Below are 23,405 nucleotides of genomic sequence, written 5' to 3'. Positions count from 1 at the left end.
GTATATGACCTGGGACAAAATGACCTGGGAGGGGTGGACACCTTTGAGAGAGTCAGTTCCCTGCTCAGCCTTAAGCACATCCTTCTGTAAAATGCATTTGATGAATTAAAAAAAAAAATGACTATGTCATTACATTTGTTGAAAAAGTGCAATGAGACCATATATTCAGTGAAAATATTTCGTGAAACTCTACAAGGCTATAGAAATTACTGGATTTGTTCTTGTTAAGAATCACCACTATGAGCAGACCACTCTGTGATCACTGGGTCTGCCAAGTGAAGAAGGTCTATTGTTATCCCAGGAGAGTGACTTCTTGTGAGCTTCGAGAGCCTACAAAAATTTAAATACAAAGAAATCCTTCTGAAAGGGATGGAGCTCAATTGTCTTCAGAAATGCAAAACCGAAAGAGTGTTCATTTCACTCTTGAGTGAATTATATGTGGCTGTTAGCACTGGCCCTCTGCCTCTGTCTTTGGACGGACAAAGCAGCTTCCTTCTGAGGAGCTCCCGATTCTTGGTGAAAAATGACGCAGGGTTAATGTTTGCATCGCAACACAAAAGCCCCCAAGTATAAAGACAGAAGTAGGAAGAAGGAGCTTCGGGAAAGGACATAAGAAAGATACAGTGGAGAAATAAATGCTGACCAGACCATCAGTTAGAAATCCCAGGGCTTCCTGGAACGTCGACCACGTGGGTCTCACTCCATCTCCCTCGTTTTCTACAGGACGGGTTTGGGGGAACGGCCTGCGAAACCTGTGCTGATGACAACTTATTTGGGCCCAGCTGCTCAGCAGGTATGTCTGATTTTTGTGTTGCATTCGTAAGAGCTAAAGGACAAACTTGCCTTATGCCGCCGAAGACCCCAAAAAGGCTGTTCCTTGCAGGGGCAACACCGAAAAGTTATGTAGAACTAAGTCTACACAGGCAAAACAAAGAGTTGACAACAAATGTAGTCTTTGAAAAGAGAGACAGTGCTTTCTGTGGTTTACAGCACCCACAGTTAGCTACTCACCAGTAATCCTTCCTGGCAAAGTTGGCCATATACAGTTCCCTCTCTCTAGGCTCCAGGATCCAATATCCACCTGCTGTTTGCTCTTGTCTTTCTGGGTCCTGGTCTCAGCATCGACCTTCTTCCCAGGGGCCTCTTCTTACACGATAGGTCCCACCACATTCTGTTCCTTCCTTTTGGGAGTTCTCAACTACCTGAGGGGACCAGGGGATTGTTGGTTCCATTTTGCAGATTCAACAAACAAACAAACAAACAAATTGACACCAGCTTGTCCGTTCTCTTGGCTTCCCCCAGAAGTAGACCCTGAGACAAGAAATTTTCAGTACAGGTAGCGTATTTGGCAGGTGACCCCAGAAACACTAAGAAAATGACATAGGAAAAGAAAGGATGTATTATCAAGACAGAGACCAGTGTAGATGATTAGACCTAATGCCCTGGGGAACTGGGCATTACTGTAGAACTGAGGAACATTCCTCTTGAAGTCATCCCATCAGATGAGAGCAGGAACCACAGTGTGGTAAGCAGAATAAGGACCTCCCCAAAATGTCCACATCCTAATCCCTTGGCCCTAGGAATATGTTACCTTACCTGGCAGGGAGGACTCAGGTTGCAGATGGAATTCAGGTTGATAATCATCTGCCCTTAAAACAGAGAGATGATCCTGGATTATCTGGGTGGGCCTACTGTACCCAAAGATCCTTGAATGTGGAGAGGAATGCAGAAGATACCAGAGTGATGAGATGTGAGGAAGACTCCTCCGGCCTTTGCTGGCTTTGGAAATGGAAGGGGGCCACAAGCTAAGCAATGTGGGCAGCCTTTAGAAGCCAGGAAAGACAGCAAGCTGATTACAGCTCCCAGGGAGCACTTGGGCAGAGCAGCCTTCCTAGGAAGGACTCATGGGATACTGGAAGTTAGCTGGAAGGCAGAGAATTGGTAAGGCCTAGAGAATGTGGGCATGGTAGGGACAGTGTCTGCCACATTCACAGTCTCCCAGAAAGGATATGTCAGGTGACCTTTCTCCAATGCTACCTTAGTTGCGGCTTTAATGGAAAAGTTGAATTTGGTAGACCATGCTTTGATTCAAATACGTTTTGCAATAAAACCTATGCCCATACATAGACATCTCACCCCGGTAAATTTGAAGACTGTAGTAACTTTGACCTGCAACCTCCTAACCCATGGTTCCTGGAAGGCAGGCGCTGACGTGTCTTTCTCCCCAGTACCTCCCACAGTGCTGCCGGCATGGGACACACACTACACTTCTGTTGGCTGGATGCATGAGTGAGTGAGTGAGTCAGTGTATGGATGAATGAATGAACGATCGAATTCACTCCAGCCACGTTGTCCTGACCCACAAGCCTGACTTGGAGAGGCAGCACGTACAGAGAATTAGAGCTTTGGCTTACACTCAGACTGGGCATCAGCCCTCGGGCTTCTGACCGTGGGAAACTTCAGTTCACCAAGCACACGCTCTGTCTTGTCTTCATCTGTAAAAGTAGAAACGATATTGTCCCCTTGAGTGTCATTATGAAGATTTCCTGAGATCGTCAGTGCACAATAAATGTTAGCAATTGCTATTATTAATACCTAGGGCTCCCTAGTGGCCCCCAATCTTTTGTTTTTGTTCATCCACCACTCCATAGAAGATTATTTCGTAAGGGTGTTGGCAAAAACAAATTGAAAGTAGATGTTGGTATTCAGTGTGCTTTTAACATTGTATGTTATATTAAAGGATGTGTCTCTCAAATTAGCCCTTTCCTACCATAATCCTAGGATCTGAATCATGTATTTTATGCATTTTTTTAAGATTTTATTTATTTGAAAGAGAGAGAGAGAGAGAGACAAACATAGTGAGAGAGAGAGAGAGAGAGAGAGAGAGAGCATGAGTGGGGAGGAGAGGGAGAATCAGGCTTCCCGCTAAGCAGGGAGCCCGATGCAGGGCTCGATCCCAGGACCCCGGGATCATGACCTGAGCTGAAGGCAGACACCCAACCGACTGAGCTACCCAGGCACCCCCTGAATCATGTATTTTAAATAAATATTGAAATGGAAGGAAAAAAAGACAGCATCCGACACTGTTTACTTAGCAAGAAAGCCAAGTACATCTGAGGGATGAAAATTTGGAGATGAGCCCATGTTGCCTCCAAGAAATTGGTGCCAGTAGCTGATAAGCACAGATACACAAGGAGATTCTAAACATTTCTAAATAAAGAAAATATCCTCCCATCACACTTGTTTGTGCCATGGAGGAAGGGCAAGTGAAAGGGAGAAAGGTGGATTAGAAACCTAAATTTTTAAGGAAGAAACCTAAACTGAGACTCAGGAGAGAAAACTCCAAGCTCTAGTTTCCAAGCAGTAGAACTTTGGGAGATGATGGAATGTCCTGAATCTATACCATCACGCAGATGCCTGGTGCTCAGTGGCTGGACACGTTGCCACTGAGCCCCTGAAATATAGCTAGTGCAACTAAAGAACCGAACTTTCAATCTTAGTCCATGTCACTTAATTTAAATTTAAATAGCCACATGTGGCTAGTCTCCACCATATTGGAGAACGCAGCTCTAGAACATAATGGTTAGGAGAGCAGGCTTTGACGTCGGGTGTCCCGAGTATGTAACCAACCCCACTTGCTGTGCGACCTGGGGCAGTCTATTCAGCCTCTCTAAACCCTCCCCTTCCATAAAACAGGAATAATAATACCTGCCTGTGGGATTGACAATGTAGCAAAGCTCTGAGCAGCAGGTCACAAACACTTGCTTGATGGAAGCATGTAGTCAGTGAGGACAGAAACAGTTCAACGGTACACAAGCCATGGATGGATGGATGGATGGCATATGGATGGTGGATAGATGGATGGTGCATGGATGGTGCATGGATGGTGGATAGGTGGATGGTGGATGGATGGATGGATGGTACATGGATGGATTGTGGATGGATGGATGGTGGTTGGATGGTGGATGGATGGATGGATCAGTGATGGCTGATTTTTTCCATTAGCAAAGACAAGGGATACTTGCCATCTTTTTCAGCTGGGCCTCCACTGGGTGCCAGTGTGGTTTCATCCAGTGAGGCACTGGTCCCATGGAAGTGGCAATTCTGCCCGTAAGTAGGACAGCTCTATGAGCTGCAGTTTATTTTTAACACTGACTTTAACCTGCTGCCAGAGCATTCTCCCACCCTGCTGTTGATTAGTTTAGAAATGATTTAGAGTTGCAGCGGCCGAGGGTTTTCCTCTCTGGTGCCAACGCCCTCGCCTGCTCCTTGCCTCATTCCTGGTTAGGGCAGAATGCGAAGCCCAGTGTCTCTGACACTACTCTCAAGTCAATCCCACAATTTTGTCTCATTAATAACAGTAGCTAGCATTTGCTGAGCCCCCGCTGTGCACCAGGCAGTGTGCAAAGTTTGACAGGCATGATATCCTTGCATCCTCACAACAACTCTGCAAGCTGGGTTCCTCATGTTCTGGATAAAGAAGAGAGAGGTTTCTCGAGGTCAAGCAGCTATTTCAGGGACAGAAGCGGAATTTGACTCCAAATATCTGACTCCAGAGCCTGGGCTCCCGAACACTGCACTGTTCTGCCCCTGATGGGGCACCCACCATGCATTAGACCCCTGACAAACGATAGGATGCTAAAGAGGAGACGGATTAGCTCCCCAAGGAGCTGGAAATGCGGGAGACACTTACCATCCAGTGCCCACAGCACACACAGGACGCTATGGGAACAGGAGGGGGAGCAGCTCCCTCTGCCAAGGGGCAGAGACTGGGGGCTTTGGCCACTGTCCCTCTGACCTGATTGGCCATGGCTTTGACCACTTTAAAGTCACACACCCCAAGTTCTTTTGTATCTCTAGAGATTTGCTGGCATCAATTCGACAAAGTCCAAGAGCTCCTTAAGAGACATCTCAGAATCCCTCCGCAATTCAATTCAATTAATAAAATATCTACCAGCTCCTACCTAACGGCAGTCACTGTAGGAGGCACCGGGCATAGGAATCTGAGTGGTTCACGGTACCTGAAGTCAAGAACTCACAGTGCTGTGGGGAGCTGGACTCAGAGGTTCAAGGTCCTAAGTGTCATGTAGCCGAAGCGGGCGAGGAGGCAGAAGAGGAAATTAAATGTAACTCAGCCCCGGCTCCCAACTTCGATGCTAACTAAGAGCTGTCCTTGCCACTAAGCTTCCCTCCAGGCTGCGTGGTACGAGCTTCTCCCTGTGTCCTGTCTTCTGGTATGGCCACTGTACTGGACTAACTGGTCTGGCACGGACACCCTTCGGGAAGATCTGATACCTATTGCAGGGTCACCAGCCATTGCTGAGAAAGTGTCCTTACGAAGGAGAAAGGAGTTGCGGAGGGATTCTGGAATAAGACAAAAACTAGGCCACTACATAATCATGTCTGAATAGAGAAATCAACAATGACAATGGGCAACTGGCAAAATGGCCCAGCAGCTGCCTCTGCTGGCCACCAAGAGCAGCTCTGCTGCTCTCCCTTCAAGGCCACCCAAAGCCCCCACCTCTGTGCTGCCAGCTCAGAGGTCCCAGCACAGAAGCTGCTCTTCTGGGCTCCAGCAGCACCTTCTTTGTACCTCGTCCACTACCACACCCTACTGTAATGACCGATTTTGTCTATGCCTGAGAGCCTACTACCACCAGTGGTCAAAGTCGGCAGCAAGGGTCAGCGACTGTGACAGAGGCTGCAGAGCCATTCATGGATTTCCATTGGCGTGCAGAAGGGCACACAGCAGAGGCAAAGGCACGAAGGTGTGCGATGCAGGAGGCGTGTCTCTCCTAGGCCAGCTCCACCCACCTATTCCTGGCCAGCTGCCATCGCCACTGATCTGTCTCACCCTGGCATTCATCACGCCGCATTGTGATGGGCTGCCTTCTTCTACCATTAGACAGAGAGGGCACAGACTTTGTCCTGTTTCTCTTTAGGTCATTAATCCCAAGCACAGGGCCCTCAACAGGAGATATGTTCAATACGCATTTGGAAGGAAGGAAGGTAAACTAATGAGAGTCATCCCTTGTGCTTAGAACCTAAGATGTATAAAATAAAGCAGTGGAAAATGAAAAGTAAAATGTTGGAACCAGATTAGACAGAGCCTTGTTTGCCAAGGAGAGAGATTTAGATTTCATTTGGTTAGCAACTGGTGATCACTGAGATATTCTGGGGAAGATCACCTGCCATTACTGGCCAAACAAAATGGACGGAACAGAGAGGTGGGAACTTGGACAGCAAGGCCAGATAAAAAGCTACTGCAACAGTCCAGGCAAAACATGACAAGCACCCGAAGGAGAACAGTTCTGATGGATATGAAGAGCAGGGGATCGAGGTGAAACACATAACAGAATTCGAAGGATTTGATGTCTTACTAGATATTTGGAATACTTTCTTAATCCTTGCTTTTCCAATATTTGGTCAGGTTTTTAAGCAAGTGGATCTTCTTAATTATGTTTCACTTGAGTTAATATTAAATTGGCTGACGTACACTGAACCCATGTGTGGTAGGCAGAAGAATGGCCCTGCAAAGAAGTCTGTATCCTCAGTGCTGGATCTTATAAAGATGTTAGGCTACACGGCAAAGGAGAATGAAAGTAATTAAATTAAGGTAATAAGTGTGTGCTGTTTTAAGTCACAATTAAGTCATGGTAATTTGTGACAGCAGGAAAAGAAAACCAACACAGTATGCTGCACAGAGGGCTGGGCCGAGGGTGCTGGTGACCCTGTCAGATCGTAAATCTTGCTGCAAGTGTGCTGCAGACTGAGTGCTAAAGAATTGACCATTTATTTCAAATGCCCTTCACTTGTCACTCCTGAAATTACCTGTCAGTGGGCTAAAAGACTATTTATTTCAAGCTAAAAGACATGGCATAGTTATTCTCTGCCCTTTCAAATTTGCTTTTTATATTTGAATGTCCGCATCATTCAGGAAGTAGTATTTATCCCAAAAGACAGTAGATCCCCACCACCAACAGTGATTGAGTCAGTGGTAGCTTTTCTCTGTTAAACATGACAGGTGTATAAAAAAACATTAAGTTAATTCCCCTCTTGAGGCATCCAAAGATGAAGTAACTAGTTTGAAAGTAGAGGAAAGCACTCCAATACGCTCCAACATACGAATACATTACCTCATCCAGCTGTAGAAATCCCAGGAGGTAGGTATCACTATCCTCATGTTATACTTAAATAAATTGGAGCTCATAAAAGGAAAATGAAGCCAAGATCCAAACCAGGGTCTCTAGGACTTCAGACGCATGGTTCTTCCCATCTCCTCATGCAGATTCTCAATAAAATGTATCTCAAAGCATTACTCCTCCAGAATCTCCAGAAGTCTATATCGGCTAATGAAAAAAATCCCTGTTTTGTGTCTGCAGTGTGCAGCTGTGTGCACGGAGTGTGCAACAGTGGGATAGACGGTGATGGAAGCTGTGAGTGCTACTCTGCTTACACGGGCCCCAACTGCGACAAGCGTAAGTACTGCTGGCTTCCGTAATGCCCCGCCAGAGCAGATAGGCCCAGATGGATGCCTTTCAACTTGGTGTTCACACACCGGGGCTCTGCATGGGTGAGGTACCATCAAATGTTTTCCTGGGAGAAAACCAAATATTAAAGAGGGAGAAAAAGGAAAGGAGGGGAGGGGGGAAGGGGTAGGGAGGGAAGAGGTAGTGCAGAAGAGTGGAAGTCATGGGAGATTTGGGAGCAAGGTACTGACATAGCTATGATTTAGGAAGGTCAAGCTGGTGGCGGTACGAAGGATAGGAGAATAGAGAAGTCTGGAAAACCAGCTGAGGCCACAGCGACAAGTCAGCCACCCAGTAAGGGGGATAAGGCGTGTTCTCAAGTTCATGTCTCAAGGACAGAACACATGCACGGGACAGGGAGGTTCACTAAGGCTAACTAAGTGATTCACCAGAGGTCACAAAACCAGCAAATAGAAGAGCTGGAACTCAAATCATTTGAAATTCTTTAAATGCTCTATCACACTGTGTCCAAGCATGAGATAGGAACCAGAGGGTGATTGAAACAAGGGACGTTTAATAAAAAGAATTAGTAAGCTATGATAGGAGAGTGGCTATAAAAGTGCAAAGTGAACTCTAGGGCTGCTAGAGCGTAACGGAGGACACTTGGAAGGAGGTGGCCATCCCCAAGGCTGTGTTCAAAGCTTGTCAGAGAAGGTATGGGGGCAGCGCACGGGGTAAAGGAGAAGTTTGCTGGTTTGCCCAAGCCAGCATGGGACCCCACTCATCCAGCAGGCTCAGGCAACAACGCCCCAGGGTGCGGAGGGGCCAAGGCTGGTGAGCAAGCACACGGAGGGAGCTGGAGTGCTGGGGGTGCCAAACTCCAAACTCGGAGTGTGCAATGTCTGGGTGTGGAAAGGGCTGGGGGAAGGTGGTCACTGGGTCCCGGCTGAGGATGCAAGGTCACCAAAGACCGTGTGCTCTGAGTGATGGCTGAAGGGGAGCGTCACTGAGTGTCCTTACACAGCCGCTCACAGACCGTAGGGCAGCAGCAAGCAAACACAGCAGAAACACAACACTGCGCAAAGGAAGCAACGAGAGGAGCCCGTTTCTCCTGCAGTGGCCCCCAGAACCCCCTACCGGCCAAGCTTCATATAGCTCTGTAAAGGAGAAATAGAATCCAGTCCATTATCAAAGAGCAGGTAATGAGGGTGAATTCAGAGCTTATCCATTCAGAAACTGGACATTCTTCCCTTGACACTAGCTTCACTTAAGTTATCCTCTGGGTTTTACTCTTCTGGTCTGCAAAATGATTGGACCAGATTCAAATCCAACAAATTCAAACCCATTTAATGGAAAGTCACTGCGGGGCTATGCACAGTCAGGAAGACGAATAAAACCCAGCCTTCTTCCTGTGGAGGAGAGGGGCATGCAAATGACCACTTCAAATCAAGAGCAGAATGAAACACAGATGGGTAGGATAACCCTTTCTGTTGACCTCAGTCTGCCTCCTTCCCTGGCCACTCCTATCATTGCCCAGTGGACTCATGAGCAAAGACCTTTTTAGTAAGACAGCAGACCCAGCCCAGAAGCCAGCCTAATGGAGAACACACACAGATTTGCCTCCAAATGACAAAATAATTCCGCTGAGTCGAAAGATAAACCCAATAGACTGGCACAAAATATTTGCAACCCACACGGCAGAAAAGTGTGCGTAATAATACGAACCCAATTTTAAAATTTGCCAAAGAGCAGCTACTTCTCAGGAGAAGAAATAAAAACTAGCCAAGCATAGAGAAGGTGCTTAACCCATGCAGAAATGTCAATGAATCGCAGATTAATTCAAAACTATAACAAAGTGATATTTTAGAGGTTTGGAGGTTTGGTTTTGGTTTGGTTTGGGGTTGGTTTGTTTTTTTGTTTGTTTGTTTGTTTTCTGGGGGTTTTTTGCTCACTATGTTACCCAGATTGCAAAGATAGATAACATCTGCCTGTGGGTAGGAGAAAAATTACAGTACAGTCAATGGGGAGATGAATTTCTACAAACTATGAGGGAATTTTATCTATTAAATTTGAAAATATGCTTACAGTCTGCTGCCATAGCCCCAATTCTAGGAATTTACCTGGAGAAAGAGAGAGGCAGGCACCAGTAGGTGAAAGTATATCTACAAAGAAATTCATGACAATATTGTTTGTAAGAACAATACAAGCTAGAAACAACTTGAATGTCCGTCGGAGGGAATGGTGGAGTGAATGGTGGTGTGTCCTACACCAGTTAGCGTAACGCTGGCTTTTGTAAGAAACAAACGTAAAACTCCAGTGGCTTAACACTAAGATTTCAAAGCTGTGCCAAGGCGTCCCAAGCTACCACATCAAACTTGCACGGGTGTTACGGGATATTTTAAACTTTGGAGGGAGACAGTGAAGTGTCTATAGAATACCGTACGCATTGCTGGCTTGAGTTAGTTCACAATTTCAACATTAGGTAGCACTGCATCCCTTTCAACGACATGATCTTTACAAAGCTGTGTGTTCAGTGGTTGCTAGGATAAAAAGCAAGTATCAAAGAAAAATCCTTCCGAATGGAATAAGGGTGGTAGTTTCCAATCTGATTCCAAGGTTGAAGGAGTTGGGCAGTGTCCAAAAAGCTCACACATTCCACTTATAAGTAAATGTGGTTATTTAAGAATGAAATGAGAATATATCTCTTTATAGTAACCACATTACGTTTTTAAATGGTTACTGAGGTCTCATGGCACACTTACCGAATTCCTTCGTTCCAACGACTTAATAAATGGACCTGGTAGATACTTGTTTTAGACTGGGGCACCATGAAAACGTTAAGACACTGAGCGCCATGACCTGAGACTTCGGGGAACCTCTAGCTTAACCTAACAGAGGTGTAATTCTTACTCATGTACAGTCCAGTGTGGGTGTTCTGGCTGACACCAGCTTCCCACCGCATGGTGATGAGGGATCCAGATCTTTCTATTTTGTGCTTCTGCCATCCTGTAGCACCTCAGGGTGCTCTGCTTTGAGCCATGGAAGGAAGAAGAGAGGGTGGAGAAGCCCCTGCTTATGAAATCCAGAATGACACATCCAACTTCCTCTCACTGGTCCATCAATGTAGTCATGTGACCCCACCTGATGCAAGGAGGGTCTGGAAATGTAATCCTTGAAAGGGCAGCCACTTTCTGGCAAGATTCTACTTTATGGAAGAGTTGTGGGGGATATTCTCTCTGAATGTTTGGTTCGACAAGCACCGTTGGGGACAATTCTCCACGAGCATCTCATATTCGAACACCTCTTGAGGGCAGCACACTGACTACTCTTTGTTCCAACTTCTTTAAAGGATGTTTGTATCGCAAACAGCCTTGGAAGATGCAGGGTCTCCCCTTGGCAACAAAGTGTAGGCTGTGTCCTGCCTGTTTGAGTTATCAAGGGATTACCTTTCAGCTCAAAATTCATCCTTTTTGCTTGCTCTATGATAATGGAGGGGAATTTGTAAATAATTCTCATTTGCCAGCCAGCAAGATGTAAAATCTTATGAATAGAAGGTGCTGGAGGGACACTGAAGAAGAAAGGGTTTTCTCTTCCTGTTTCTGCTTTAGCTCACTCACCAGCACCCCAGAGAACTTGGGTTTTCTCCACTGCTCAGCCCTCCACAGTCTCTCCCACACTAGGTTCCTGCAGGGCTCAGCCTCCTCCAGCGTTTGCCTACTGTGAACCTTGTCTAAAGCTTGACTCAGGTGGCAGTGGCATAGCCAGGAGCCCCAGACACCACAGAGCTGTGCCCCACCACACAGAGGTGTGCTTGCTGTTCGGTATGCCTTCTCCTCGGAGCCGTGCGACCAAGGGCCCTGCAGGGTTGGCCATCTGGAGAGCCAGCCATGCCACCTCTCTCCCACATAGCTGGGCCCTGAAGTCGCCCTGGCCCCAGCCACACACACAAGTGTACTACCCTTCCAAGGGGGCAACTTCTCAGCTTCTGGTTCTAGGAGCACCCAGTGGCGAGCAGCTTTCCCAGGCACCAAATGAATCCTGAGGCTTGGCCCCTCATTGTGGATGAACTTCCCTGGAGCCCTAGGGGAAGATTTTCAGCAAGTCTCAGCTCCAAGGCACCTCAGCACTTTCTCCAGCATTTAGTGACCAAGGCATGCCCTTTTCCAGTGACATCTAGAGCTCGGTCCTGGTGAGAGAAGGGCTCTACCTTGGGTACTTATTTCAACCCCCGGGGAGTGGTTACTTTGTATATATCCACTATCCCTTCATTCTTTAGAACTCTTTTTAACTCTCATGAATTTTCTGCTAATAATTCTTTATACTAAAACATTCAAATAATTGTGTGGTTTCCGTCTCCTGCCGGGGCTCTAACTAATACATTGCCTATTTTTAAAAAAATAATAATAACTTAGATTCCCTAAGACTGGGGCTCCTCCCCTGTACTGGAATCCACTGCAGCCCCTCTCTCCATTGCCCCAGGGGACTTGGGGCTTGGAAGAACTGGCTTGAAAATGCCACCACTCTGGCTACTATTCTTGATGTGAGTAATAAACCATCCTTCCCCCTCTGACCCAGGAGTGTCATAGCTTCTACCAGCACCCACGGAACTGTATTAGCTCAACTTCAAAGCTTTGCACATTGGATAATATGTCAGACTCCTTATAGTTTTTGACAACCATCTGTGCCCCCCAGATGATGAAATACTAGTTATTAGAGATTAAAATAGATCTTTAAATACCTCCAAAAAATATATTGTTAAATTAAAAATCAAGTTGCTAAATATCTTCACAGGATTCCATTTTGTAAAATAAAAATCATAAATTTATAAGTGAATGTAGTATATTGGTTGTTGATATTATTTACTTTGGGAGTGAAATGGAAGAATGAGAATCAGAAAACAGTTAATTTTTACGTTATGCATTCTGTGTTTTTCAAATTGTCACAATGAGTCTTTTTAAATTATTTTCTTAATCACAAAGAACACTGCGTTGGTTGAGTTTTTTAGAATCAGTTATTCTACTAATGTGGGTATCTCAACAATCTTCCTTTGCAGCCATTCCTGAATGTGCGGCCTTGCTCTGCCCTGAAAATTCCAGATGCTCACCTTCCAGCCAAGATGAAACGAAACTGGAATGCAAATGCCTTCCCAATTACCAAGGCGATGGCCACTACTGCGAGCGTGAGTCGAATTTAGATCCTGCTAGCTCAGTAATTGAGATGTTTAAGTTACTCAACAGAAAAAAAACCAAAACCTCGCAACCTCCCTAATGTTAACACGAGGGCGCTTCTGTTTCTCTCTGTGTTAAGTTGAATGAAATATACAAGTGTCGAGCACACGCTCATCCATGATAGCTTTTCAATAAATGGCATTCTCTCCTTCTATTATCAAAGCACATAAATAGATTTTTACACATAGTTTTATATCAACTGTACCGATGTTAGGTTAAATACAGTCTATCTTTCTTTCCTTTCCTTTCCTTCCTTTTTGTTTATTTAAATTCAATTAGCCAAGGTATAGCACATCATTAGTTTTTGATATAATGTTCAATGATTCATGAGTTGAATTAAAGAGGGCATGATATGCTGAGCAGTGGGTGTCTATTTCCTTTCCTTTCCAAGCTCATTCGCTTTGTGAGACATTGTGTTGTGTATTGATTATGAACATGAACTCTGGAGGCAGACAGCTAGCATTCAAATCCCAGATCTGCTTATTACTAAATACGTGACCTTGGACAAATTCTTTAACTTGCCTGTGCCTCCATTTTCCTATCTATCAAAGGGGGATAATAATGGCTCCTACCTTACAGAGTTGTTGTAAGGGTTAACTGAGTTAATGTATGGCAAATGCTTAGACAGAGCCAGTGCCTATTATAAATACCACACGTATTCGTGCTTTCTTTCGTGCTATTTTATATTTAAATCCACGTGTAACATGGCATAGTAATATATCAATACAGTATTTGTAGTTATAATCTCTGACAGCTATATAGAAATCTGTTCAACGGATGGGGTGCATCAGGTGGGGTAAGATGAACCGTTTCTCTCTCTCTCTCCCTCAAAACTATCAAATTGCCTGTGCAACTTTGATGAGCTCATACCCTGTCATTGCCTTTCAAGCCATCAATCCGTGTTTACAAGCAGTCTGCCATCCTCACGCTCATTGCACGTACCTGGGACCGAATCAGCACAGTTGCACCTGCCTAGAAGGCTACCACGGGGATGGCCAAGTGTGCTTACCAGTAGACCCCTGCCAGACTCACTACGGAAACTGCCCTACAGAGTCTACGGTGTGCATATATGATGGGCCCGGACAGGTGAGCCCATGATGCGTGGAACTAGGGTGTCTAAAAGTAGGACGGCCCAGCAAAGCTAAAACCGTGCCATGGGTATCACTTGTCTGCTAGGTTCTCCCACTTCACCCTTTCAGTGCTCAATTTAGGCTTCCTCTCCAGGTAGACCTCCCTTTGCTCAGGGCTAACCTCAATGTGTCCCCTCCCCAGACCATCCTCTGAACTCACACTTTCCCAGCCCCTCAGGGAAAACTTAACTGTCCTACGTTCTCTTGTATCTTGGTCATAGAGGGTGATTAGCAAAATATATATACAATTCAAATTAGATTAACAAATCAACTGCTACCCAAGTCTTGGGTGAATATGTCATTGACTTTCACCTGTAATCCTCTATTCCCTCTCATATCTTTTCAAGGTAAGAGAGGACTCTTAGAACCAAAAATATTCTGTCCCGAAGAGATGAGCCTCGACAAAACATCAGGCAGCCCTGACAAATAGTAGGGAGCAGTGAGGCTATTCTGGGATGAGACCCTGTCCCTCTAAATCACATCATGACCTTGACTGGTAAAAAAAAAAAAAAAAAAAAAAGCCAGATCCAGAGACCTTTGTTGAGGAATCCAGTTGAAAGAGCCCTTTTGCTAATACTTCATTCATCCATCAACCATTTAGTGGGTGCTCACTATGTCCATAAATGCGCACCCAGCTCAGTGGAGGAAATCTCTCTGTACAGAAGGATATTGTTGCCCTGGTAGGAGGAAAGGCTTCAGTGCCTGGCCCAACCAGAGTCCCGTGTCCCCAGCAATCCAATCACCCCGTGGCAATGCTCCAGGAGCTCCCTGCAGAGAATCCACCCAATCCATCTTCCAGGAAAAAATGTATCACACGCCATTTCTGCTATCAACGTCTCAGGTGGGTTTGGAAAGAAATTCAAGGAGCTGAGCCGCCATCCTCAAAATGAGGGCCCTTCTGGAAAAAGCCACATCATACTCTGAGCCAAGGTCCCAGAACCTTGGGAGTGAGATTAAAAATAAACTTTGTCTCCAAAAAATGGGTCCCAAGGTAGATTTTCAAGTCTTAGAAACCCCCCATTATTCACACAGAAGCATTATTCCCATTATTCCAGAGTAGGGTTTCTCAACCTGGACATGACCAGAATTTGGGGCTGGAGAATCCCTTGTGGTGGGGGCTGTCCTGTGCATCGTGGGATGTTTGACAGCATCCCTGGCCTCTGGTGACACTGGCCTCCTCCCCTGTTGTGACGATCAGAAATGTCCGTAGACATTGCCCAGTGTACCTTAGGGTGAGAGTCCCTGTTGAAAACCACTCTTTAGAGCTATAATATCTCCCATCTGAGCCTCAGTCTCTACTCACCTGTAGACAATCTAAAACCAGGAATTATGGAGCCAGAAAGGCCTAGGGTTAGGAAACAAGAAAACCAAAAAGGCGAACTTTACAAACAAGGTGTAATTTCCCAATGGGTGAAATACATAGACATGACTGCCAATTCTGAATACTTTGACAAATTTTCAACTGAAGCCCACGCTTGGACAAGCCCTAAGTTAGTTTTTATGGCAGAATACAGATGGGTTAAAGAAGGATATCAGCTTCTGTGACTAACGAGAACTCTTTCTTTTTCTCTCCTTGTCTTCTGAAGTCTCACTGTGAGTGTAAAGAACATTACCGCAATTACGTCCCTGGAGTGGGGTGCAGTGTGATCGATGTCTGTGAGTCCAATAACCCTTGTCACAGGAACGCTAACTGCACTACCATCGCACCAGGCCAACCCAAGTAAGTCTGTTCAGTTCCACCACCTTCTTTCCAAGTGGTGGCCAGCCAATGCTGTAAGTTCCTCAAAGGGCAGGAAATGTGTCTTACTCAGTCTTGTACCCACACTCACCCCCACCTAGCAGGATGCAAGGAGCACGGTAGGTACCCAATTACAGCTTTCTTCAATCACTGAATCATTCGACAATTGTTTCCTTTGTAATGACCATTAGAACGTGCTGAGATATGCCTGATAACTCGGTAGTAAGTGGTCAGAGCGTGGGAGAAGGAAACCACCGTCGCTGGGAAAACAAAGGTCTGCTGTGATGACAGGCGTTTGACCTCGAATGTATATGCCTGTTTCCTCATTCATGAAATATTGCTTGCTAGTGGTGCCAAACAAGACTGGGGAAGGTGAATAAACACCGGTGGTGTTTCCTGGACTCTAGGTTGTAAGAGAAGGGACTTACCGAGAGTGAAAATATTTGTGTGAAAACTCCCGAGGCCAAGGCAGGTTGTGTGGTATTTGGGGGTGAAAGACCTGGGTCTGAGTCTCAATACTGGTATCTACGAGCTGAATGACCTTGGTGACACCATCTCTCTGGTTTTAGTTTCTCCATGTATGAAATGAGCATAGTGATGTCTACTTCGCTATGTTGAGAACATTACATGAGAGAATGTTCTAGAAACTACTATACAGCTGTATTATGTTTTCATTAGTGGGTGAACTGAGGCTAGAACCCCAGTCTTTGACTCCCAGACCGAGGCTACTGTGTCACTTTCTGTTCTCATTGTCGTCGGCATCTGTGAAGGACTCACTGCCACTGTGAGCTCAAAACCATAGTAGTAGACCTTGAACCGTGTAATTACTAACCAGTTTCTGTGCTTGCAGAGCCCCTTTTCATCTTCTCTGAAGTTTATTCTTTTTACAGTTGGGTCTGGAATGTGTGGATTTGCCCAGATAGGTTTTAGGATTGTCACGTTTTATCTGGGCAAATAAGTAGATCTGTACTCATTGTGGGTAGAGTCAAAAGAGCTTGGATGCCAGAACACCTGGGTTCAAGTCCCAGCTCTGCCTTTTGCCTTCATCTCTCTGAATTATGTTTCCTCTGTCCTATAAAGAGAATTGTACCTCCCATGAGACCTGTGATGAGGATTACATGAGAATTATTCATCAGTTTCTGAGCAGAACCTGGCATGTAGAAATCACTCTACACATATGTGTGCTCACACCCACACACCACAATCATGTGTATAGGCATATATGTACACACACTTGTGTACAGCTTACATACTTTTTGCCATCCTCTCAGCAAGTCTGAGTACAATACTTCAACACTTTCTCTCCTTTGTATTTGAGAGCATAAAATCAAAAATGAAACTGGAAGGAACATCAGAATAATGTAAGTGGCATTAAAGCTTGGGTTTAGAATGCCCGTGGGCTACCACTTGATCCCCTTGATCCCGCTCCCTCAAAAATGGACTGTCTGGGAAGGCTGGAAAGAGGATGAAGTAAGACTAGCTACGTGACACTGATAAAATATGGGGCCACTACTAACTTCGTGCAGGTCATTTAGTTCACCTTGGATAAAGATTTAGTTTACGCCTCTTCAATATGGTAAGGAGCTTATGCAGAATATTCAAAATCCTACTGCCTTAGTCACAGAGGTCCACCCAATAAAGAAGAATGGGCTCAAACGTGGGCTCTTTCACTCACCCCTGGAGTGACCTTGGACAGGCCATGTAAGCTTTCCTTCACCTGACAAGTCCACTAGAGACCAAGAGGATCTCCCTGGAAAGAGTGGAGCTGATGCTTATAAGCGTCTTGTAAGCAATAAGCTCCGTGTTGATTATTACTAAGAAAAACAAACAGCTTCCTGCCCTGCCCTGGGCACTGCATTCTAGAGTGCCCCATTCTGGCCCTCCACCAGCTACACCAGGGCAAGGGGTCTGAAGGAGGAAGGGGACATGCTCTCCCAGGGCCCGAGTCCCCCTCACAGACCATACTCAGGCACCTCTGCCTAAATGCCTCCAGACCAGCCTCCAGGACCTGCACGAGCGCTCCCTGGTACGATTCCCCCAGGGGCATGGCCGAGGGTTGTTTGCGGAGGGTATGAATGAGCAGCATTGTTTTCACCACCCTCACGAACACCCTCTTGGCTCTGGCTCACCCACTGCTGTCCCTGAAACACGCCACGCCGTTCCCAGCTCCATACACTTGCACAAGCTATTCCCCCTGCTTAGACGTCATACCCTCCTCACCCGCTCTGAGTCAGGCTAGCATATTGATCCTTCACTCTTCTTTGCCTCTCAGCCTTTGGGCTAAGATCAAGTGATCCTTCACTGTTCAGCTCAAGTGTCCCCACCTCTAGGATGTCTTCCCTGTGCTCCCAGACCACTCAGCAACCCCCTGGCCTCCTGGAGCACCTGAAATGCTTCTGTACATAGTACACGCGTAGTACAGCGGTGATGAGTGCAAACACTGCCACCTACACGCTATGTCATCTTGAGTGAGATACTGAACCTCTCTGTTCCGCTATTTCCTCTTCTAAAGTAGGGCTAATAACAGAACCCACCTCGTAGGATTGTTGTATTAAATAAGAAACCGTATCAGGCCCCTACCAAGGAAACTGGAATAGCAGCTATTAATAGATATTAGCTATTAGTATCACTGATCTCAATTCCCAATTAGAACGTAAGGTCCTTGAGGGTCCACGTCTTATTTATCTTTATTGCAACAACTCCTGGCACCCATTAAAACAATGACATGAGTGGCACTTTGGAGGAACAAATGAATCAATGAAGGACTGAAATGAACAAGTGAACGAGTGAAGGCAGCAACTGTAGTAAGTCTTTTAGGACACCCTAGAATTTCACTAAATTTCATCCAGCACTCTATGTAATTAATTACATCCCATATCTTATAAAATGCCAATGGCTTGGGGTGTTTTTAGAGCTGTAGGACAGCAAGAGACCTTCACTCCTAATAGAGAAGCAATTGACAAAAGGGGGCCCCACTGTGAATACGCCACGGCCAGCTGAGAGCGTTTAAGTCAGAAAACCGTCTCCTGAAATGTCAGAGTCCAGACCAAGATTTTAAACAATAAAAAGTATTTATATCCCATGCATTCCATTCAGCAGCGTCACCATTAAAATACGATTCTCCTGCCATCCTTAAGCAAGATAAGTCAAGGTATTTTACACAAAACAGACTATTGGCCTCATAACAACTTAGGGAACTTTTAGAGAGGAACATACTTGGCGGTTCGTACAGGTTACTTGTCATGCTATTATCAGATGTCTTTAAATGAAATGTATGTAATTTAGAACAAAGACTATTGTAATAAGAGTTACCAATCCCCCCCACCGCCCACCCTGTGCTTCTCACATTCACTGTCCTGGAGCACAGGTCTTGCAGAGGAAGTTGATGTTTGTGTAGGAAACTGTTATTTAACTGTATTAAGTAGACGATTGATTCACTGTTTGATCCACCAGAGTGATTCCTTACAGCAAGGTTTCTCAAGCTCAGCAGTATTGATATCTGGGGCTGTGGGGGCAGTCCCCTGCGTTGTAGGCTGCTCAGCACCATCCCTGGCCTCCACCCACTAGATGCCAGCAGCACCTTCACCTCTGTTCTGACAACCAAAAATATCTCCAGACATTCTCAAATGTCCCCAGGGTACTCTGGTTGTTCTACGAAAAATTCCGAAGTCTCAATCAGTAAATGATCTGCCAATCATCCATCCAGCAGGAAAACTCATATGTATCCTAGAATTCTCTAAAGTGGTACTTTCTCCAAAACCCTGTTTCATATTCCTCCAGGCACAATTAGTCACTTCCTCCTCCATGCCCCATAGCACCCTACTCAAGCCTTCATCACGGTGCTTCTCCAGAGCTTCACCTATGTGGTTATGGACTTGCCTTGCTATATTCCGGCTCCCCCGCAGGACTGGTGGCCCTATTGCCACCATCTCCACCATCACCGTCATCATCGTCGTCATTGTCAGCATCATCTACCAAGTACTGAGCTTTTCTTATGTGTCTGTTCCTGTGCCAGCTGTTCCTCGTGCATCTTCTCTTCCATAGACAGCCCTAAACGTATCAGGAAATCCATTTCACAGATGAGGAAGCTGAGACTTGAGGAGATCAAGTGGCTTTATCATGTGGCCCAAGATTGTTTGTTTTCAGGCCCATCTTCAGAATGTGAGACACTAAAAGGGCAAGGTATCTGTTATCGTCATCTCTGTAGCCCTCCTCCCTGGCAAGCTTCCTAGAATTAAGTGGATACTTGGTAAATAACCAGTTCAACAAGTAAGCATCATCCCAAGTGCTGGAATGTAACGAGGAAGGAGTAGGATGCAGGTTCTGGGAGAGCTTCCCTTCCAGCAGAGGAGACAACACCTCAGGGGCTCATTTTGGTGGACAGGGTTGTGATGGAGGGGGGTACCCACAGTCTGCTCCTGTTGGGGAGAGTCATGAGGCCAGGTAAGACTACTTAGAGCAGATCACTCCTGAGCCATGAGGTGAGGCCAGGAGACCATTCCTGGCAGGGCACATGGCCTGAGAAGGGCATCCCAGTCTCTGAAAAAGAAGGCAACTTGGGAATGCTGGAATTTGCAGCGTGCAGCAGGAAGGAGACATAAGCAAGTTCCCCTTTGGGGTCTTGCAGGCCATGCTAAGCACTTAGACCTTCTTCTGCAGGTGAACGGAGTCCATGTAGTTTTAGGCACAAAGGTGCCAGATTTCCCTTTTGGCGAGGCCACTCAGAGGGTTGTGCGAAGGACCGATTTGAGGAGAAGGAAAGTGAGAGCAGAAAGACCAGTTAGGAAGTCACTCCAGCAATCCAGGCGGGGGTAATAAAACTCCGAAATGTTTGCTCAGCAAACTTGTTAAAAATACGTCTATTTGCCATGGGACCATATTTGGAAATACAACTGGACTCATGAGTGTGTAACTGTCCTTTGGAAGCCTTTTGTCAACATGAGTCATGCTGGTGGTATGATGACCGCGGCCTCCCTGCAGCTCTCATCTCTGCAGCACCCCTCCCCTACCCCACCACTTATCCCAGGATCCTGTGCAACGTCGCCTTCCGAAGCACCTAGCTGGCTTCAGCTGGCTATCAGCTCCTCTTTGCTAGGCAGCGGTGGTGTGCTAGAGCCAGGGCTTACTGAGTCGCGAAAGCTGGTGGTTACGTTTTCAGGATTTTGCAAGCTGGTTGACATCACACTGGTAGTTTGAGATTGGCCAAGGTGGGAGTACAACCCGTGGAAATTGGCAAAAGCTGAAAAGCAGGGCTCTGCCCTACCCCCCGCAGAGAGCTGGTTATTAAACCTTTACCAGCACGCCAGGGCTGGCGCACCTTTAAACCTTGTCCTTAACTCCGTGAGTCTTTTATGAAACTATTGTATAAAATTTCTGCAAATTCCATTATCTATATATTTATTGCAATTCAGTTGCCGCTTATCATTCAACCGTTACTTATGTACCTGCTCTGAACCAAACCCTGCGCTAGATATGACGTTAATATAGGGCATAAATATACACACGGCCCTTGCCCTTACTCTGTTCTCAGATGAGGGAGTTGGACTGTAGGATCTCAATACTCAATGGCTCTAAGACCCTGAGAATGTGTTTTCACCCTCCCTATAGATGCACTTGCCAGAAAGGTTACGTGGGTGATGGCTCAACATGTTATGGAAACATCATGGAGCGACTCAGAGAATTAAACACTGAACCCAGAGGAAAATGGCAAGGAAGTCTGACCTCTTTCATCTCACTCCTGGGTACGTGGCTGCGGGTGCAGGTTTCCACGTAAAGGGCACCCATCTTTCAGGCAAGGCATCTGTAAGACACAATCATTCAGAAAGGGATGGGCAGGGGAGGAATCTATTGGAATCGGCCCTCCTAGGGAGGAATCGTGCAGGTGAGAGGGAAAGCACAGGCAGCTGTTTCCAAGGAGACAAGGAATGAGTGCCAAGAGGTCCAGCAATGCAACAGTTAGTAGGCAGAATGCTGAGGACAGGGTCCTGGGGTCACTCTAGATTAACAAGTCTGCAACAACGAGACAGGGCAGCTACTGATATGAGGATGGAGACCACCCTCTTTCCCTTGACCTTGCAGGTCCTCCAGGTGTGAAGCAAGGTTGGCAGATAATACTGGGAATAGAGAGTGACTAAAACCCTGGGTTGTATCCATGTTCCACAGTGGGTGCCACTGAATTTTGAGAATAGTTGGTGTGACCTTCTCACATGCTGCTGGATGTTGCCCTTTGCCATCCCCCAACCACTAATTGTCTATAGTGACACCGCCTCTCCCAGCCCCTCAGGCGGGGTGACAATCTAAGATGCCCTCATCATTTCCAAATGCCCTCCAGGGGTTATTACCCAACACCCCCTTCAGAATGAAATATCACAGCTGATCGCAGCATTGGACAAGACTTTCAATAAGATATAAATTTGACCCATCAACAGAAAGTAAAACACAGACTTGACCCATCAGCAAAAGCCTTAAAATATCAGTATCGAGAATTTACCCATCACCAAAAAATGATTTCCCAGAAAGAGCACAGATAGAGAATGGGTCAGTGCTGCGTTGTGGGCATAAACCTTAACATAGGGCCTGCACAAATGTCCTCCTCTTTCCAAGGCATCCTACAGGGAGTCACGCGTTTGTGGCATGCTTCTGGCTTCTTACAGCCTTCCTCTAAGAACTCGGACTATCAAATGACAGCAGACAAGGGTGACAGAGTGTCCTTTGCAGAATGTGCTCTCGAACATTTCCCAACAAAGTCCTGTTGACCTTCCACCCATTTATGAAGTGCCGGTCCACATTGTCTGCTACGGGACAGCCCAGAGCCCTCCCTGCCGTCCCAGCATCTCTGGGAGGATGGAAACAGGACCGGCCATCTAATTTGCAGGACATCATGCAAAATGACAAGACGGGGTCCTTGGTTCAAAAATTATTAAACACTTCAAGGTGGCCACAGCAGAGGATTAAATCAAGCATGAGGCTCTTCGGAGCTGGCCCTGGATGGAGCAGGCCTGCGTCTTTGCTCACCGCCATGGCAAACAGCTCAGATAGCCGGGCACAGGGTCAGGCACCTGCTGGGATTGACTGAGGATTTTGTCACATGACCCTCACAAGTCTCATCCCAGGGTCTCCTTGAAGCTAAGACTGTGTCTGCAAGGAAAACCACACAGTGATGTAGACGCTTTGGGGGCCATGGCATCATGATATCTTGCTTTCTTAGAGCTTCCCAGTTTACCAAGGGCCGCACATACCAATTAGAAGAGAAGAGCTCTTGATTCAAAGGGCCTAAAGGGACCACAAGGACCACTGCTTGATTTTACTCTTCAGGTGCCACTGATTCATTTGGTGTTTTTTTTCTTTATGTATTTCTATTCCTAAGACAAAGCCTATGCCTGGCCACTAAGTAACCTGGGACCATTCACTGTGCTCTTGCCCACAGACAAGGGACTGAAAGGATTCAATGTAAGTATTTAAAATAAAGTGGGAAACCCCTATTAAAATTAAATCTACTGATGATAAGGTGGTGATTGGGGGTGGGCAGTAAACTTTTAGTGCAATATAACATCCTTACACTAAGCATACAGATTGTAAGTGCACAACTCAATGCATTGTCACAAAGTGAATGTACCGGTGTATCCAGCAAGACCATTACCAGCTCCCTAGAGGGCCCAGCGGTGCCCCCTTCCAATCCTGACCCCTTCAAGGGTAATGACTGAGGGATCTTAAGTGTAGTCATTTGATAAACAGGATTTGCATAATGCAAAACTGCTTACTTCCTATGAGAAGAATTAATCTAATGTATTAACTATATATTTGTTTCTTTAAAATCATCATAAATGATGGGGTGCCTGGA

The 23,405-nt window shown here is 46.0% G+C and overlaps 1 protein-coding gene across 1 annotated transcript in view; it reads left to right on the top strand.

The window, feature by feature from the left end:
- Nucleotides 1-23,405, top strand: part of STAB2 (stabilin 2) — a 144,793-nt gene that overhangs the window by 17,633 nt on the left and 103,755 nt on the right. The window contains exons 5-11 of the mRNA XM_045779460.2: nucleotides 724-793; nucleotides 7,383-7,478; nucleotides 12,523-12,648; nucleotides 13,587-13,783; nucleotides 15,414-15,547; nucleotides 21,173-21,306; nucleotides 22,932-23,014. Of these exons, the coding sequence (XP_045635416.2) occupies nucleotides 724-793; nucleotides 7,383-7,478; nucleotides 12,523-12,648; nucleotides 13,587-13,783; nucleotides 15,414-15,547; nucleotides 21,173-21,306; nucleotides 22,932-23,014 (840 nt within the window). The remainder of the gene's footprint in view (nucleotides 1-723; nucleotides 794-7,382; nucleotides 7,479-12,522; nucleotides 12,649-13,586; nucleotides 13,784-15,413; nucleotides 15,548-21,172; nucleotides 21,307-22,931; nucleotides 23,015-23,405) is intronic.

This window comes from Ursus americanus, chromosome 17 (genome assembly GCF_024610735.1).
Source record: "Ursus americanus isolate L20-20 chromosome 17, mUrsAme1.1.p, whole genome shotgun sequence".
Classification (NCBI taxonomy): domain Eukaryota; kingdom Metazoa; phylum Chordata; class Mammalia; order Carnivora; family Ursidae; genus Ursus; species Ursus americanus.
The sequence above is the reverse complement of the archived record's forward strand: the minus strand, read 5'-3'. Positions and strand labels throughout refer to the sequence as shown.